This window comes from Strongylocentrotus purpuratus, unplaced genomic scaffold, assembly GCF_000002235.5.
Source record: "Strongylocentrotus purpuratus isolate Spur 01 unplaced genomic scaffold, Spur_5.0 spur5_scaffold_2, whole genome shotgun sequence".
Lineage (NCBI taxonomy): Eukaryota > Metazoa > Echinodermata > Echinoidea > Camarodonta > Strongylocentrotidae > Strongylocentrotus > Strongylocentrotus purpuratus.
Window position 1 is genome coordinate 33,294,658 of NW_022145605.1, and position 16,901 is coordinate 33,311,558.

Sequence of the window (16,901 nt, forward strand, 5' to 3'; positions counted from 1 at the left end):
TGCAAAATAACAGTGCAAAGTAGTATACATTTTACCAAACATTTACATTATTTTCTCTAAATTATATGGAAATAATTAATCCTGAATCATAGCAATTAAAAACGTGAAAGAATGTTCCGTAAATAATGAAATACGGGAGTGTTAATTTCATGATCATTAGCAGAAGTATAGAATAAATAAAACTTATTCCAAATTGACACAGTTTATTGTAAACTTATTCCTTGTTTGATTGAACTAGGATATTCATGCAAAGATTGATCGGGGCTTATACCACAGTCACGTCATCGAGACCGACACAAGACCGATACTAGACCAAAACGAAGACTTAATCATCCCCAAAGGACCCAGACTCGGTTGGTTTGGAGTCGGTGATGAGTCGGTTTGACGGTGTGACTGAGGTGTGGGACAGCATGAACGGCAAACTCTAATGATACGGCACCAAACATTCCGAGAGAGCGAGAGAGAAAGAAGAGGAGAGAGAGAGAGAGAGAGAGAGAGAAACAGAGATAGAGATAGAGAGGGAGAAAACTATAGTTGACACAGTGGCGGATCCAGGGGGAGGGGGGGGGGGGGGTCGGGGGCCCGCCCCCTTGAGAAAAACACGTGATTTCTTACCTTTGGGGAGGGGGGGGGGTTAGGCCCCCCCCTGGTGATCAAGGGGGGGGGGGGCAGCAAATTTTTAAATTTTCGAGGACCCAACAAAAAATGTACTCACTTCATGAGTTCGTTGATAACGCCATCTTCGGCGGCTTGAATCAAGTGCAGCGCCTATAAAGAACCCGTCAGATTCTGGCAGACGATTATAAAATGCGCATACTATTATTAAATGTAAGACCTCCATAACCTTTTACTTCACCAATAACAAAGGCCAAGGTAAATCTTTATCTCACACACCGGGCAAGTAAGAGCAAGACGCCCTCACACACAGCCTGGCGGAAATCATCGGAGTCGGTGGATAGCGCCGATAAACCCAACAACATCAGCAACAACTTGTCTATGCCAAATGGTACAGTGACCCTTTTCATTACAAGGATTTATTTTTCCTAATGACAATACACAGAATGTAGGTTTAACACAATATACCTCTTTCCCAATGTATTGCAATACGGCATTTTTGGAATGTAACCAAATTTATGCATATGCTATTGTGAAGCCTCTCGATACAAACTATTTCAGTCACCTGTTTTAAATAATGCCTCTGGCTGGCCCTTTACTTATCAAGAGAAACGTTTGGTCAGAAAGTAAGCATAAATTAGTAAGCCGGTTTATTTGAATGCAGTTTAAGCGGATTCTTGCGAATGGCATTATTGAACATACAGTGATCATCCAGGGAGGGCCTTCAATTTTGTAATTTCAATACTATGACCATGTTGACTTCCTCCTGTGTGTATTTTGAAACATCATAGAAGGTTGATTAATAACTCTTAGATCCGAACCTGATTTATCAAGCATCTAACACATCGCCTATGATATCTTCAAAAGAGAAGGACCAAAACGTTGACGGCGACGAAACTGGCTTGTAAGATCGTTGGATAAATTTGTCGTCGTAGCGTCAAATCATCTGCAGAAGAATAAATGGCGAGATGTCTATCACCATACTTTGCGATCGCATTCCTTCTCGGGGCATTCGTCAACTATTTCATCGCCATGGATTTCGGGTTCTTCGCAGCCGATGAGGTGCTTGAGGACAGACACAGGAGAGGTAAAAAGCTATTTAATATTACAAGGTCTCAAATGAATTCAAAGGGAATTTCATGATTTAATCTTTCCAATAGTTTTTCCCCTGTACGTAGTGACCAAATGTCATGATTTTTAAAGGTACTATTTCCCATTTGCAGGCCAAAAAAATGAAAAAGTTAAATTCCAACTGCATCTGAAAAATAATACTAATTTAGAACTTCCCTAAAAAAGGTGGGGCTTGAAAATGTCTTCAAGTGGGAAAATAACGACTATTAGTTGTCAAATCGACTTTAGGGCTATAGAGCCCAAAAGTAATAGTCTTGATTTTCAGACAATTGTACCGAATGGTCATACGTTTTATGCTGCGCAAAGATTCAATCAGTTTAATCTTGGCCATCACAACAAGTGGGTTATTGATGTAAACAAATGCTCATGTACCCTTTACAACTCTTTTCATGTATGTTATTCCCAAAGAAGAAGAAAAGCCAGTCAGTCACGCAATAGTGTCTGACAGTGAAGTCTAGCAAGTAAACAGGTTTCCTTGCATAATTTGAATATGAGGACACTGCTAACGTTTACATTTCACAGATAGGACATAGCCTTAAGGGCTCTCTCGAAATGTTTTTTTAATGATATTATTCGAGAGAGCCTTAAACGGCTCCCATACCCCTGCACGGAGAGGCATGTAAACAAAACTCAAAAGTGGTCCAAAATCACACTTTCGCGCACCCGACCAATATTGGACAGTGGCTTTGATAAATTTTGTCCGAGTTTTGGTCTTAATTAGCGCTTTAATTTCAAAATCGGATCTAAAAATAACAAAATAAGAGCAATTTTCTTACCAGACCGATACAGCTCAGCTCCCTTTTCACGTGTACCGTGTGAATTCACGATGTCTACACAATGGTGATGACCTCTGACTGGCACTTCCGTAATTGTGGGTAAATTGTGCTGCTTCCGTATAATGCGCTGTATGAGTGTTATTCAGCGCATTATACGGAAGCAGCACATTTACGAAGTGCTATTCAGAGGTCATCACCATTGTGTAGACATCGTGAATTCACACGGTACACGTGAAAAGGGAGCTGAGCTGTATCGGTCTGGTAAGAAAATTGCTCTTATTTTGTTATTTTTAGATCCGATTTTGAAATTAAAGCGCTAATTAAGACCAAAACTCGGACAAAATTTATCAAAGCCACTGTCCAATATTGGTCGGGTGCGCGAAAGTGTGATTTTGGACCACTTTTGAGTTTTGTTTACATGCCTCTCCGTGCAGGGGTATGGGAGCCGTTTAAGGCTCTCTCGAATAATATCATTAAAAAAACATTTCGAGAGAGCCCTTAAGGCTAGATAGGACATACATGACATATTCCTAATTCATGCAAAGTTCTACAGAATTTGAGGTTGGCTGCAAAAGGGACATAGTACCTTTAAGTTGTGCATGTATATTAACGTTTTACGAGTTTTTGCATTGATTTGTATATGTTTAATAGGTATTGTCATCCCATTTTCAAAATGGCGGCTAGGGAGAATACATTTCCCTTACGTGCTATTTCTATACTCCGCTTGTCAGGCATTGCAGACATGTCCTAACCGGTTAGTCTGGTTCGTTAATATCTTTTATACAACACCTACGTGGATCCTTGTCATTTGATTGGACGATTGTTGGTCACATGATACTCAATAGATGGTATATTGCACGGTCGTGCATTTTTGGTTATATGCAGACTGCTTATCTCTCTGCTGCATGTGCGCGCGCGTGTCCCTGCGTGTATCTGACGCGAAGGCAATCTGCATGTATTTTGAGAAGGCTTGACTCGAACTGTAATTTATCTTTATAAGGAGTAAAGCATAATTTTTTGATTAACGTTCTATTAGGTCTTCTTCGATGTTGTATAAAACAAATAATGAATGTTTTTCATTCGTTTAATAGTGCAAATATTTTCATTCGTTGAAAGATTAACGTTAATTCTATTCAACTCGGCTGACGCCTCGTTGAATAGAATGTTAATCTTTCAACTCATGAACATATTCGCACTATTGAACTCATAACCATTCATTATTTGTATACTATTGTTATGTAGATTTGTCATTGTTACGCACAGCGCGTATACCGTGTATATTAATTTTGTGCGCGTGTTTTAGCCAATCACGCTGCAGTGGCGATTGGGGCTTTGCCTTGATTTTCCATGTGGAAATCAGAGGGATTATTTGTATCGTACACACAGGTCGTTACTGGCCTGTCAAATGTTCATCCAACGAGGGCTTTTTCTTTCCCAGACCTCATCCGGTGGACTTGCGGACCAAACGTTTTGTGGGATTAAATTTCGACTCTCTTTATATTACTTTGTGGAGAGACTTGTTTATCGCCCTTACCAGCATATTTTAGCATCTGTCTTTTCCACCGACATTATTCGTTGAGTTGACACGCTGATTGCCGTCATCGTCATCGCCTCGCTATTATCCGTTGTGTTCTGTTCACACGCTGATTATCGTCATAGTCATCACCTCGCCATCACCTGTTGTGTTGACACGCTGATCATCGTCATCGTCATCACCTCATCGACTCATTATCTTGTATCGACTGCTGCATGGTTCTTCGATCGATGTCATCCGTTGTGCTGTGCTGACTTGCCGAATATCGTCATCGTCATCACCACATCGTTGACATTAACTGCATTATCACCACATTCATCGATTGATTGTCTCATCACCATCATCAACGAGACCATCGACAACCACATCGTCAACCACATCGTCGCAGTCTTCATCATCGTCGTCTTCATATTCGTACCCGTCATCACCGCTCTCTTTGTCATCATCGTCGTCAACTTCTTTGTCATCATCGCTGTCTACGTCTTCTTCATTGCCTGACTTCGTCAATGCGGATTTGGGCTCAAGGGTGTCGATTTGTATCCGTGGTTGGGGGGGGGGGGATGATAGTTGCCAAAATATTTTCGGCAATGGATCAAAGCAAACAAGAGGTAGAAGCGTGTGGCAGGTTGCACCCCTCCCCAACTGCGTAGCCAGGATTTAATTTTAGGGGGTGGTAGTAAGCAACCGAAGCGCGCTCCCTAGGGGGTTGGGTGCAGGGAGGGGGGAGTTCACCTCCTCCGCGAAGCGCGGAAGCTTTGACGTTTCATTAAATTATTACGATTTGTTGGACCGTTCTCGACTCTTAATCTTTGTTCGAATCAAGTTCCCCTTCTTTGCTCTGACGTTTCAATCGATTAATAAAGAAAGAAGACGATTCAATGTGCCATTCTCGACTCTTAATCTTTGTCTGAATGCAGTTTCCCTCTCTCGCGCGAAGCGCGGAAGCTCTGACATTTCATTAAATTATTAGAGAAAGAAGACGATTCGTTGTATCGTGTCCTTGTCTGATTGCAATTCGCCCCCGCCCTATCGCGCGAAGCGCGGAAGCTTTGACGTTTCAATGAATTATTACTCTTAATCCTTTTCTGTATTAATTTTCGCCCATCCAGCGCAAAGCGCGGAAGCTTTACCGTTTCATTAAATTATTAGAGAAGGAAGACGATTGTTGTATCGTGTCCTTGTCCGAATTCAGTTTTTTCTCCTCCCGCGCGAAGCGCGGAAGCTTTGAAGTTACATTTGATTATAACTCTTAATCCTAGTCTGAATTCAGTTGACCCCCTCCCGCGCAAAGCGGGGAATCTTTGCCGTTTCATTAAATTATTAGAAAGAGAAGATGATACGTTGTATCGTGTACTTTGACGTTTCATTTAATTATAACTCTTAATCCTAGTCTGAATTCAGTTGACCCCCTCCCGCGCAAAGCGCGGAGTCTTTGCCGTTTCACTAAATTATTAGAGAAAGAAGACGATTCGTTGTACTGTTCTCTATATTAATCCTTGTTTAAATTCAGTTTCCTCACATGATGTATGTATGGAACGTTCGTTCGCAAATATTTGCATGCACAGCCCAAGACAGTGGTGGGTAGCATCTCCCGGCAGTACTTGTCGCAATAGCTTCTGGAAAGGAATTGTATACTACTGTTAGTGTTAACGGCCACTAATTTGGCCCATTAGTGACTATACAAAATATATGCTCTTCCTGGCTATTTGGGAATGTGACAGTTTGCAACAGAAATGAAGAAACGCGAATTTTGTTGAAAATCATGTGATATCGTGAACATTTATTAATCACTTGTATGAAATTGAGAATAATTCATGGATTGATTTTATTAGGGGGTTGAACCAACCAGTACGCGAGTGACATAGACCTACATCAGCTTTTCAATAAAACAAAAATAAGTTGTGACATAATAATCTTTCTCCGAAAATGAAAAATGTTTTAGGAAATATCAGGAAATAAGGATACAATGAGTGACGTGAATTTTAAAAAGGGTGAACGGAAACAACATAACAACTAGTGAACTATCTTATAAGTCATACTAATGTCCTAAATTCTTTTTCCTTGTCTCTGTTCTCATCACGAATTCGTCACAGAGTTCATCTATGTTTACATTGTCCAGGATGGTCTGATGTTGCAGATTGCTACTTTTGCGCTTCGCGCTTAACATTTAGCTCGTTGCTTTTTGGTGCACTGCATTTCTATGCTGCTGTCAATTTAACAAATTGAATTAATTCATCAATTCCTGATGAAGCCGTATGATCGAGAATTCAATTTATTCTTGTCTCATATACAGTTGTCTCATATACTTCGTATATGTATGTATTATGAAAATGAGATAGAAAAATGTGTATATTGATGGTCATCGCGAGTAATAACCATTAACACTATGAACATAACGGACAAAGAAAGCGGACAAAATATACAGTTCCTCAGGTAGATAAAGGAACATCCCTTCACTGCTATTATGTAAAAAGGTGAATATGCATGTGACACCTGTTCTACACATTTTTACATAATAGCAGTGAAGGGATGTTCCTTTGTCTACATGAGGAACTGTATATTTTGTCCGCTTTCTTTGTCAGTCATGTTCATAGTGTAACTACTCTCATCAGGCTCTCATCATTAATTTTTCTCTTATTTTTTTTTAGGGTGAATTATGGGGGGGGGGGATGATTGTACAGGCCATCCCCCCACCTGAAATATTGGGGGGATATATCCCCCCATCCCCCCCCCCCGGGATCGACACCCATGTTTGGGCTGATTATAATTAATTTACCTTGAACGCTTTGCTGATCCTATTGTGCTTAATTTAAATGTCTGTTATTATAACTTGCATATTTGTTTGTAAATTGTATTTTCATTGTTTTATTTTCTGTTATATGTAATCACGGCCCTGCTGAAAAACAGCTTTTGCTGAATGCGGGCACAATTGTATTATGTTTTTAACCGTGAATAAATAAAATATACCATACCATACCATGATTAATTATATTTGTGTATGCATACGCCCTCGAGACGATTCTGGGAAAGAGTTCCATATGTACTTCCGCTAAAATTGATCTCTCCTACGGATCGAACCGGATTCAGCGTTACCCTAACTCTGACCATCATCCCAACCCTCACCCTAACCACACATAGCTGCATTACTATCCGGTCTGTGTATTAAAAGCTGTGCTATAGATTATCAACATTTGAAACACCACTGTACAAAACTCAACTGATTTCTACTCAAAATCGGTACTTTAGTGACAATTGATGACACCTAAATAGCAGTAAAATACATTTTTTTTTTTAACTTACTGATGTTAAAAAGAATAATTTAAAAATTCAAATTGTATGTCTAGTGTCAAACTTTGCTTACAGCTGCATCGACATGATTGTGTGGTGTGTGTATTTGTGTATGGGTATAATAATACCTGCCTCACAGCATGTATGCAGTGCTAAAGGTCAATACGCATTAGCATTGACTCTCTATGCTTTGCTGGAGTGTGTGTACCCGAACAATTATACGAACCTTGACAATTTGTGTTAATTATCTATATTTGATTGTTGATATTAATTATATGATTTTATTGTTTGATAGTGTGTTTTTTCCTTCTGAGCTCTTAAAGTTAAAAAGTACAACCCCTGCCCGGGAAAATCTACACCCCTTTCACAATGCCTATTGTAGTCTTGAGTCACAGTAGTTCACTATTAATTGAACGATATTCGGTAAAATATTTTATTCAAACTCTTACTGTATAATACTGAACTGTCGGGATTGATATCGTGGCAAGGGCCCCATCCTCCCCTCATGTAATATAGCTGGTTGATTATGACTGCACGTGTCCCTTTTTACAGTTTTTTTTTTTTTTTTTTTTTTTTTTGTAATACGTTATTTAATGAAATCTGAAAGTGTAGTAATGTTAGTTATTATGTGACAAGATGTAATATGTTATGCCTTCGGATTCCATCCTTGATATAATAAATTGCCATAAGATCAGTGATATAATAACCCAATTCAAAAGAAAATTCTATCTTACATTCATGTTTCGCGTGATTTAGGCAGTTAAAAGATTGCTTAATAAAAATAGTTTTAAGGTACTATGTTCCATTTGCAGGCCAAACAAAAATGAAAAGGTTAAATTCCAACGGCATTTGACAAATAATACTAATTTAGAACTTCCCTTAAAATGAAAGGGCTTGAAAAAAAAATCAGAAAATTACTACCGTTGTCCAATCGAATTAAGAATAGAATTTAAATACTGTTTTCAGACCCTTGTACCGAATTGTCGTACGTTTTGTGCTGCGCAAAGATTAGTTTAATTTTGGCCGTTACAAGAAGTGGCCTATTCATGAAGACAAATGCCCATGTAGCCCTTTACATTTCATTTTACACTACCTTAAAGATTGAAAATTGATTTAAGGCATTACAGGAAGCTCATTTAACCTCATAACCTGATTTATAATATCTCAATTAGGTTTATTTCTTGAATGTCTTACTTAGGCTATAATTTCATGAGATCAACGTTATTATATCTATAATATCATTTTTCATAACAGAAGGGGAAACAAGTCCTGATAGGATGAAATCAATAATGGATGACATTCCGACCAAACCCATCGTGAACACGCGTACGACTCAAGCCAGGACAAGCAGCTGGACGGGTCCAAGATTCGGCCAGACTGTTAAAGGAATGGTAAACTTTAGATGGAGACTGTGAACACAGTGGCGGATCCAGGGTTCTCTGTCAGGGGGTGGGGGCAACTGCAAAAAATGCAATTAAATCTTTTTGCTCGTGCTTTTTTGCTCGAAAATAATTCCTGAGGATGGTTCGACACACGTACATAATTTGATATGCGCACTCTTGTGTACTTAGGAATGTCGGAGTTAGATTTGCCCAGGGTATGTGTGTCCAGTGTCCTACAGCCCCTCCCCTCCCCATCCCCCTCTCTTCTATGTCTGTCCGTCTCTCTCTTCTCTGTCTGTCTGTCTCTCTCTCTCTCTTCTCTGTATGTCTGTCTCTCTTTCTCTGATCAACCATGGGAACAGTTTAACTATACATATATTTAGACAATACCTATTTCTAAGGTGTTGTTAAAGATTTTTGAATTTGTGTTTGTCCTCTATGCATTTAACTTTTATACATGTATTATAGACTACATCTTACTGCTTTTTTCCCTATTTTTTCCCCTATTTTTTTCTGGTGAAAATCAGATATAAATATGAGAATATCAAAGACTTTTATCCCAGCAACACATAATACTAATGCTATAATAGTCGATTGTTATGATAAAATTGATATCCATGATTTTTTTTTCTTCTTCATTTTCTTTTATTTTACTTCCTCCTTTTTTTTCCTTAGAAATACGTCATTATCAATGAAGTTTTCCATTTCGTGTTTTTTGTTTGTTTTTGTTCCTCAGAAACACATAATCATAATGAATGATGTGCCCCGTACTGGTAGTCGATTGCTTTACCGAGCTGCCCTAAATGCTTTTGATTATAACTGGACATCCGTGACTGATCATCTTGTACGAATTGAATACGAAAAGGTGATATTTTTACCCATTTGTTGCATTTCAGTATAAGATTTTATTATCTGAGATATTGGAAAGGTCATGGAAAATAACGTTTTGTGAAGATTGTACAAATTCTACGGCTGGCCGAAAAAAAATATACATGTACAGTTGGCCGAATATTGGTAGCTAAGAATTCGAGAGGGGTAAGGAGGATTTGGGGGATGGCAGCACTAGCTCCGATCCGGCCAGCTAATATTCATTGTGAGCATTGTGCTTTAATAAGTAAATTATTGACATGAAAGAATAGGAATGGTCTTATCTGCACAAGGGATATTCAAATCGCGACCCGCTGCAGATTAAAGTTCGAATTGTTTTACGAATTCATTACGAAATTCATCAGATTATATTTATCATTAGGATGTTCCTGTCTTAGTGTACCAGAGAACATGCTTAGACATCAACGGTGTCGATGTTTAGTTGAATGGTACCCTGACATTTTTTAGATGGTCGTGCTTTTTTCCGACTTCAAGCCTTACACAAATTTTACAATCAGTTTGATTATTTAATATGATCAAGTATCAACCGTCATAATGGACAAAAATGCCATTATTTCAAACATACGTATGTTTCAGAGACTGAAACAAATTTCAGTAAAATTGTAAAACGACCTTCTTTTTTTCAGAAAAATATCGAAGAAGTTCAGCAGTTGAAACCACCGGCTTTTGTACATGGACACACAAGCTTTTACCCGTATACTGATATCTGGTAAGATCTGTATTTTGTACTTCATATTCAGTCATACTGCACTGGAAGCACTTCTGAAATCCCCTCTAGCACCATATTAGTCAGCTGTAGCAGTATTGGGTTGTGCACTGCTGGGAAGTTGATCATGGCATACATGCCAACTGTTCAGATTAAAGAGGAACATTCCTCTTTTGGGGAGAAGATAATTATCATTTTAATGCAGGTGTTCCTCTTCCTGTACAAATTTGTCTGTAGTATTTATTGAATAGGAGAGTTAGGATTGTTCCTCTTTTTTTTGAAAATAGCATAATTTGTACAGATTTCTGATTTTCAAATGTTGGCATGTATGCCATGGTATGGCGTTGTGCGATAAACAGTACGCTAGGACAGAAAGTTCATCCGTTCAGTATCGCTTTAAAACTTATGATGCTTACAATTCATTTCTCTTTATGTCTATAAAATGTATGTACAGGTATGTGAAGGTAAAAAGTATTTGGTCTCTCTGTGACCACGTTAAGAATCACGGAATTGACAAAATTAAAAACATTGCGACCATCCTTGGTGTTTGGTCTGGTCCCAGCTATAATAGTAAGGCAGTGAAAGTATTCAATACTAAAATCCTCGATTTGATCGAAAACGTAGTCCTAATATTAAAGCTAGACTTATGTGTGTTCATGTTTGGGCCCAAAGTAATTTTGTATACATTCTGCAGTGGTGATTTGGATTCATAGTGACGGTTGACTTGTATTTCATCTACTAATCATTTTCTCTTGGTTGAAGAGCCATCGATCAGTAGCCGTTTCGATTTTGACTGTCGATTAATTTTCGGATCATTTTCTTGTACATGTTTCAGAGAGAGAAGGAATTAATTACACTTGCTTCATAGATTTTAGGAGGGCACTAATTTCATTTTATCTTTTTTTGTGTGCACTTTTAATCAAGGGAAAATCCACCGATCTACATCAATTTTATGCGAGAGCCCATCGCTCGAATGGAATCGAATTTCTACTATGAAAGATTCGGCGATTATGCGCAAGATCCTTCGATTCACCATAACGACAACCTGGTAAGATTCCAATTACCATTAGAATGTGTCCTCGGCGTTGCATGATAAACAGGGACTTTTAGATTCGCATGAAGACAATTGGGATTGCTACGATCGACGTCCCTTGAATGGACGTCACACGTATCAGTCCACGCAAATCTAAAAGTCCCTAATAAGACGCGGCGGACGGGAATGGGTAGTGTTAAAGCCCCACTGCACTACTTGTAGCTACTTGCGTCCTCTGTATAGCAAACAATGCCTAAGCGGTACCCGTTGGTCCCCCATGTTCGCCCTTTTCGTATGTTACTTTAGAGCTGATTTGATGAGATAACCTCCTGTCAGTGACCATGCAGGAAGGTCTAATCACTCCTGACCAAACTAGTGCAGATAAATTATATCAATATCAAATTATTCATCTCTACACACATATAATTCTTTGGAATCATCCACATCTTCTGTCACCTGGCATGACTGTATTCTTTAAAATGATGTAATGACAGCCGTGATTCGTGTGTCACAATGCATGAGCGCCATGAGTGTCAAAAGTGACATACACACACATTATACAAGAACCCCGTATTATAAAATTCCGGCGTATTTCAGCGGAGCACGTATACGTACAATCAAAAGGAACTGGGTCATTGGGGGGCTTTAACATGAAACAATTACCCCCCTCCTTACTTTTGCGCCAGCTATTTATTGTATCTATATATCGGAATGATAAGCGTTTATTATATTAAAAAAAGAAAATGCATTGGACTTGAGTGGAGCTTATTTGCCACCTTGAAGCAATATTAATTAATGCAGTTCATTACAGGCTTGATGTTAGTCCAGAAGATGGCGTTATCAACAAACTCATAATTATGCTCACCAGCCCAGCTTTTCATCGGGCGTCCTAATTTAATGATCACGCCATCTTCGGCTTGTAGAAAGTAAGTAGGGGTGGTAGCGTTGTTGTGGTGGAGATCGAAATTAAATAGGCTAGAATCTGGACTACCTTGATGTAATCCTTGATGTTACTTTTTGTAGAAATTAATACGTTATACAATATACAGTTCATACATTCTTGCATAACTGATCGTATTTGGTAGAAAATGGTTGAACATATTTATTCTATTGATCTGCAGACTCTAGAACAGTGCGTTAACAAAGGCCTGGTCTGGTGCGGCCCCTGGTGGAATTGGCACATACTTTTCTGTGGTTATGAATCACTATGCCAGTAAGTACTTAAATAATATCGGATGGCTTTGAGTGTGATACAAGAATGTTTGCTGTCACTATGACAATGCTTTCGCTACGACAAAGTTGACATAGCGAGAGCAATATATTCTTTTATATATCAGGCTGACTAGCGAAACAACAACATTTGACTTATTTCGGTAAATGTTACAATCACATCCTTTTGTTAGTTCAAAATTTAAAATTGTGCACATGAAAGTGTTGTTGATTTTTGATAATCAAGCAAAATTGTATCGATAGATAAAGCTCCCGGGTGACAGAGCAATACGAAAACAATATAGATATGTCATCCGAGTACTGCGTTAAAGATATTAAATACACTGATTTATTGTACCACTTGGAAGCCTTATATATATATATATATATATATGATAATTAATCAGACCCCCCTATCAAAAAGATGGTAACTGATATTAACACACAGATGACATATTAAAGCCAGGCGTTATTTATAGCGAATCATAGGCTGAAGGGCACACAGTAATTAATTCTATTCGTCTAATACCTGTTATAATCATGAAGATATATTCTTCGAATAGCTGATATGAATCAATTACTGCTTTTATTTGTTTATGGCCTCAAAACCATTTAGATGATCGTATACTATCATGATGATACTGATATAGTCAACTCAATATAGCTATACAACCCCCTACTCTCTTTGTCCCAACCCTTGATCTTTATGGGTCAAACTTTTCCTTTTGTAACCATTAATTCTGAATGCACCTGCATACCCACTCTACCAATTACCCTTTCTTAAAATCGATTGTTCACCTAAAGAGTATCTCTTTGTTTTACCGGTAGATCCCCACGTTTTATTTTATTGCATTGCTTTGTAGGACGGATCACGCTTGGTCACTTGAGAAAGCCAAGGAAAACATCGACCAGCACTACACTTTTATAGGGATAACTGAGGAATTCGAGACTTCCCTTCAAATTATTGAGCGACTTGTGCCTGATTTGTTAGGAGGATTGTTAAAGGCTTACAAGGAATTAAATGACGATGGCAGTAAGTTTGTTTTCAGATTTTGAAAAATAACAGTTACATTCACTCAAATCGTCATTTCCGTATCGTTATGATTTTAAGGGCAACGTCTTTGGTAAATTATAACTGACTTCTTGGATCCCGGATTTCGTATACACCTTGCCATCGAGGCATCCACTTTTTCATTGTCTAATAATTTCCTTCTGCTTCTTATTTTGCTCGCATGCACATAGCTAACTGGAATGAACTCTTTCGGACGAGGGACAAGAAAAGGCTGTCGCCTCGGCTGGTGGATAAAGCTCGGGAAATCATGAAAGAAGATGTGGAATTGTATGAGTATGCTTACGAAAAATTCAGGCAACTCAAAACCAGATTCGGACTGGAATGAAATACCGATTTGATCGACAACAAATGGACAGATCAACAATATTCGGACATGTGACGATTAGTAAAGCAAGATTCTATGAACAGGAGAGACCTATAAATTTAATATACTATATTCCAAATCAATGTTTTTTTTTTTTTTTTTATAGGTCGGATTCAACTAATATTTTTTTTTTTTGTTCTCATATAAGAAATGACGTTGGCCTTTGGTCAACTTAGTGTAACATGTACTTACTATTGCCATTAAGCCATTCTGGTTTGATAATAAGGAAATACATTTATTGACAATACGTGAGCCAAAAATTTCGTAGAATAACTAATCACATAGTTGTAGTTACAAATTGAAACTGTTTAAATTGATAACAGTTTCTTTTGCACTTTGCTTTTCCTTCCTGCTAATGCCGAGTCATGTCCTATAAATCCGACTTGGATACGCAATTGTAATAGGAACAAGTCACCATAATAGTGCCAGATAGTGCTTAGTATTCTGTTTCGATACAAAAGGACACATGAAGCTGTTTACCATGCAGCTCTCAATGGTGTCATCCATAAGCAATATATATATTAGTAATACAAACATGTTCAACACATTCAAGTTGAATCTTTCCCACCATATATAAGCATGAGCTTCCTACAACGATGTACTCTTGAAATTACACGAAGAGTATTTCACGGCTAATACATTACAAGGTGTGGTTATTCTTTTTCCTTTTCTTGTTGTTTTCATCTTATTCTTCCTTTTATTCTTCTCTCTCTCTCTCTTTATGGGTAAAGTGTTAAACACCTGTTTGTGACATTTGTTTTTCCTATCTTTTTTAAAAATCCAAGGAGAACATTTGATTTCCGTAGCCAATTGTCATTTCTTTATTTTATTTGAACAATCTTACTACTTTTGTTAGTTTTTTTATTTTGTATAACATTTGCTTTAAAATATATATATTCATTGTGATTGAATGAAAAAGAGTAATTATGACTTTCGAGTCGGTTGTTTTATCTTTAATTATTTTTTTTTGCGTAAGGTATTAAATTGAAAAAAAGCAATTTAAATGAACGTATTGAGTCGAAGAACAAAAAAACAAAAAGTGTACAATATTTGGGGCTTTAATTAGGCTTTTCCCAAGTACGCTTTGAGTCAAAGAATAAATATCTGCGTCTTAAGATGTTTTTCAATATTGGATATGGGCTTTAATGTGTATTTATGCACTGTCTGCATGTATCTTTTGGACTACCCTGAATTATATCATCAAATTTTGCCGAGGCATTTTTGTTTATCAAAGCAAATTCATGAAATCTTTTCATCGGATGATTAGATTCAATGAATGAAAATAGTACACAATGCAAATGTTCGAACTTGGCCTATGTGGACTGTACGTGGAGACAGAGAGAGAGAGAGAGAGACCCGCATACAGACATAATGACCCGAATTCACAAAGAAGGTTTGTCGACAAACCTAGCTTTGTGTACGTCATATGACGCGTTTTTTTTACAAACCTGGTTTTTACAAACCTGGTTTGTAAAAACGCGTCGAAACGCGTCATATGACGCACGAAAACCAAGGTTTGTCGACAAACATCCTTTGTGAATTCGGGCCACAGAGGGGGAGGGAGAGGAACATCGTGAGACACAACGAGAGGGGGTGCCGACGGCTCTGCTCCTTGATATGATAGGTCCATGATAATGATGGCCAACGCTAGTTATAGCAGTCTCCCCTCCCTGGCGGCGTAGTTTTCTTTTACACGCTAGCGAGGGGAATTTCACGATTAATTCCAATGAAACTACTTGCTAAGAGTCTAGACTGTATGGGTGTTGTTGGTATCGGGTGGCCGTGGGCAATGTTCCGACTCGCACAAACACATGCTAACAGAACTTTTGCGGTATTGGAAGTCACCGCTGTCATCGCACCTTTGCAACCAAAGATCACACAGTCTTTAAAATACGTACATTACAATGCTGGTAAGTCTTATTTTGTTATGTTTACATTTCTCTTGGTAAAATCATTTCTGCTAAAATGATATTCATAATAAATCCCCCTTGCACAAGAACTCACTTTAATTGCTCAACGCATGGACATTCAGGCATATATACATAAGTCTTTCTTATCTATGAAATCAGTGCCCTATCATTTCCTTTGGTAATGATAGTTATAGCAATCTGGATATATATATATATATATATATATATATAGCGCTTAAAATGGAACACCGTGTCTAAGCGCTTTACAGATATATTTTTACCCCTGTCATCGGATTCATTCACGCACAATCGGCACCATCTCCACTCCCTGGGAAGTATTCCTACGTTATTATGGTCACTGTGAGGGCATAGGCAATTACATTACCAGTACATATTTGTTCAATGTTAACATATTTGTTCCTTTCCTCGTTCAATACGTTTTATTATTCCAACGATGCACGTCAGTAATCATGGCAATATACAAAGGAATTATGAGATTATTGTTAAAACCGTGATGAAATTACAAAAAATAATTAGAAGGGGATAATTTTAAAAAATGAGATGAATTCGACATGACTACACAAGCCTGTACACATACACCATGGGGTAGGTCCATGCATACACCAACCCACACTGCTGAATATCCGTATCATGTTTGTGTTGCAAAGCTGATCCAAATAAGTGAACCTTGAATAGTCAAAACTAGAATTCCACAATTCTCATCTGGAATCGTCATGAACAAATAATCAATTCAATTGAAAAGTATGGGTGAAAGACAAGAATTCAAAAGAAATATTTTCCCCTGTATCGTCACGAACAGATAATGATTTTGAATGTGTAATTATATGGGGGAAAAAAGGCAACATAATACAATTCTATGTCGTGCTTGGGTTGATGTTTGATCGTATTATTTGAGAATAGACAAATATACTATGCACTAAGAGGCTCTAGTTGAAATTAAGGATCGAGGTGGCAGGAATAGCATTTTTTTTC

The 16,901-nt window shown here is 38.0% G+C and overlaps 1 protein-coding gene across 2 annotated transcripts; it reads left to right on the forward strand.

Annotated features, from left to right (window-relative positions):
• Positions 1 to 1,579: 1,579 nt before the first annotated feature.
• On the forward strand, positions 1,580 to 15,132 carry LOC764354 (uronyl 2-sulfotransferase). Of its 2 annotated transcripts, XM_030992241.1 has the most exons (8): positions 1,580 to 1,702; positions 8,599 to 8,735; positions 9,463 to 9,591; positions 10,241 to 10,323; positions 11,245 to 11,368; positions 12,475 to 12,566; positions 13,426 to 13,595; positions 13,805 to 15,132. In XM_030992241.1, exons 1-8 carry the CDS (start codon positions 1,648 to 1,650, stop codon positions 13,957 to 13,959), a joined length of 945 nt encoding a protein of 314 aa, XP_030848101.1. In that variant the 5' UTR covers positions 1,580 to 1,647; the 3' UTR covers positions 13,960 to 15,132. The 2 variants fall into 2 exon arrangements, with proteins under 2 accessions (XP_030848101.1, XP_001200628.4); XM_001200628.4 differs by lacking the exons at positions 1,580 to 1,702; positions 8,599 to 8,735 and adding an exon at positions 8,779 to 8,941.
• The last annotated feature ends 1,769 nt before the right edge of the window (positions 15,133 to 16,901 follow it).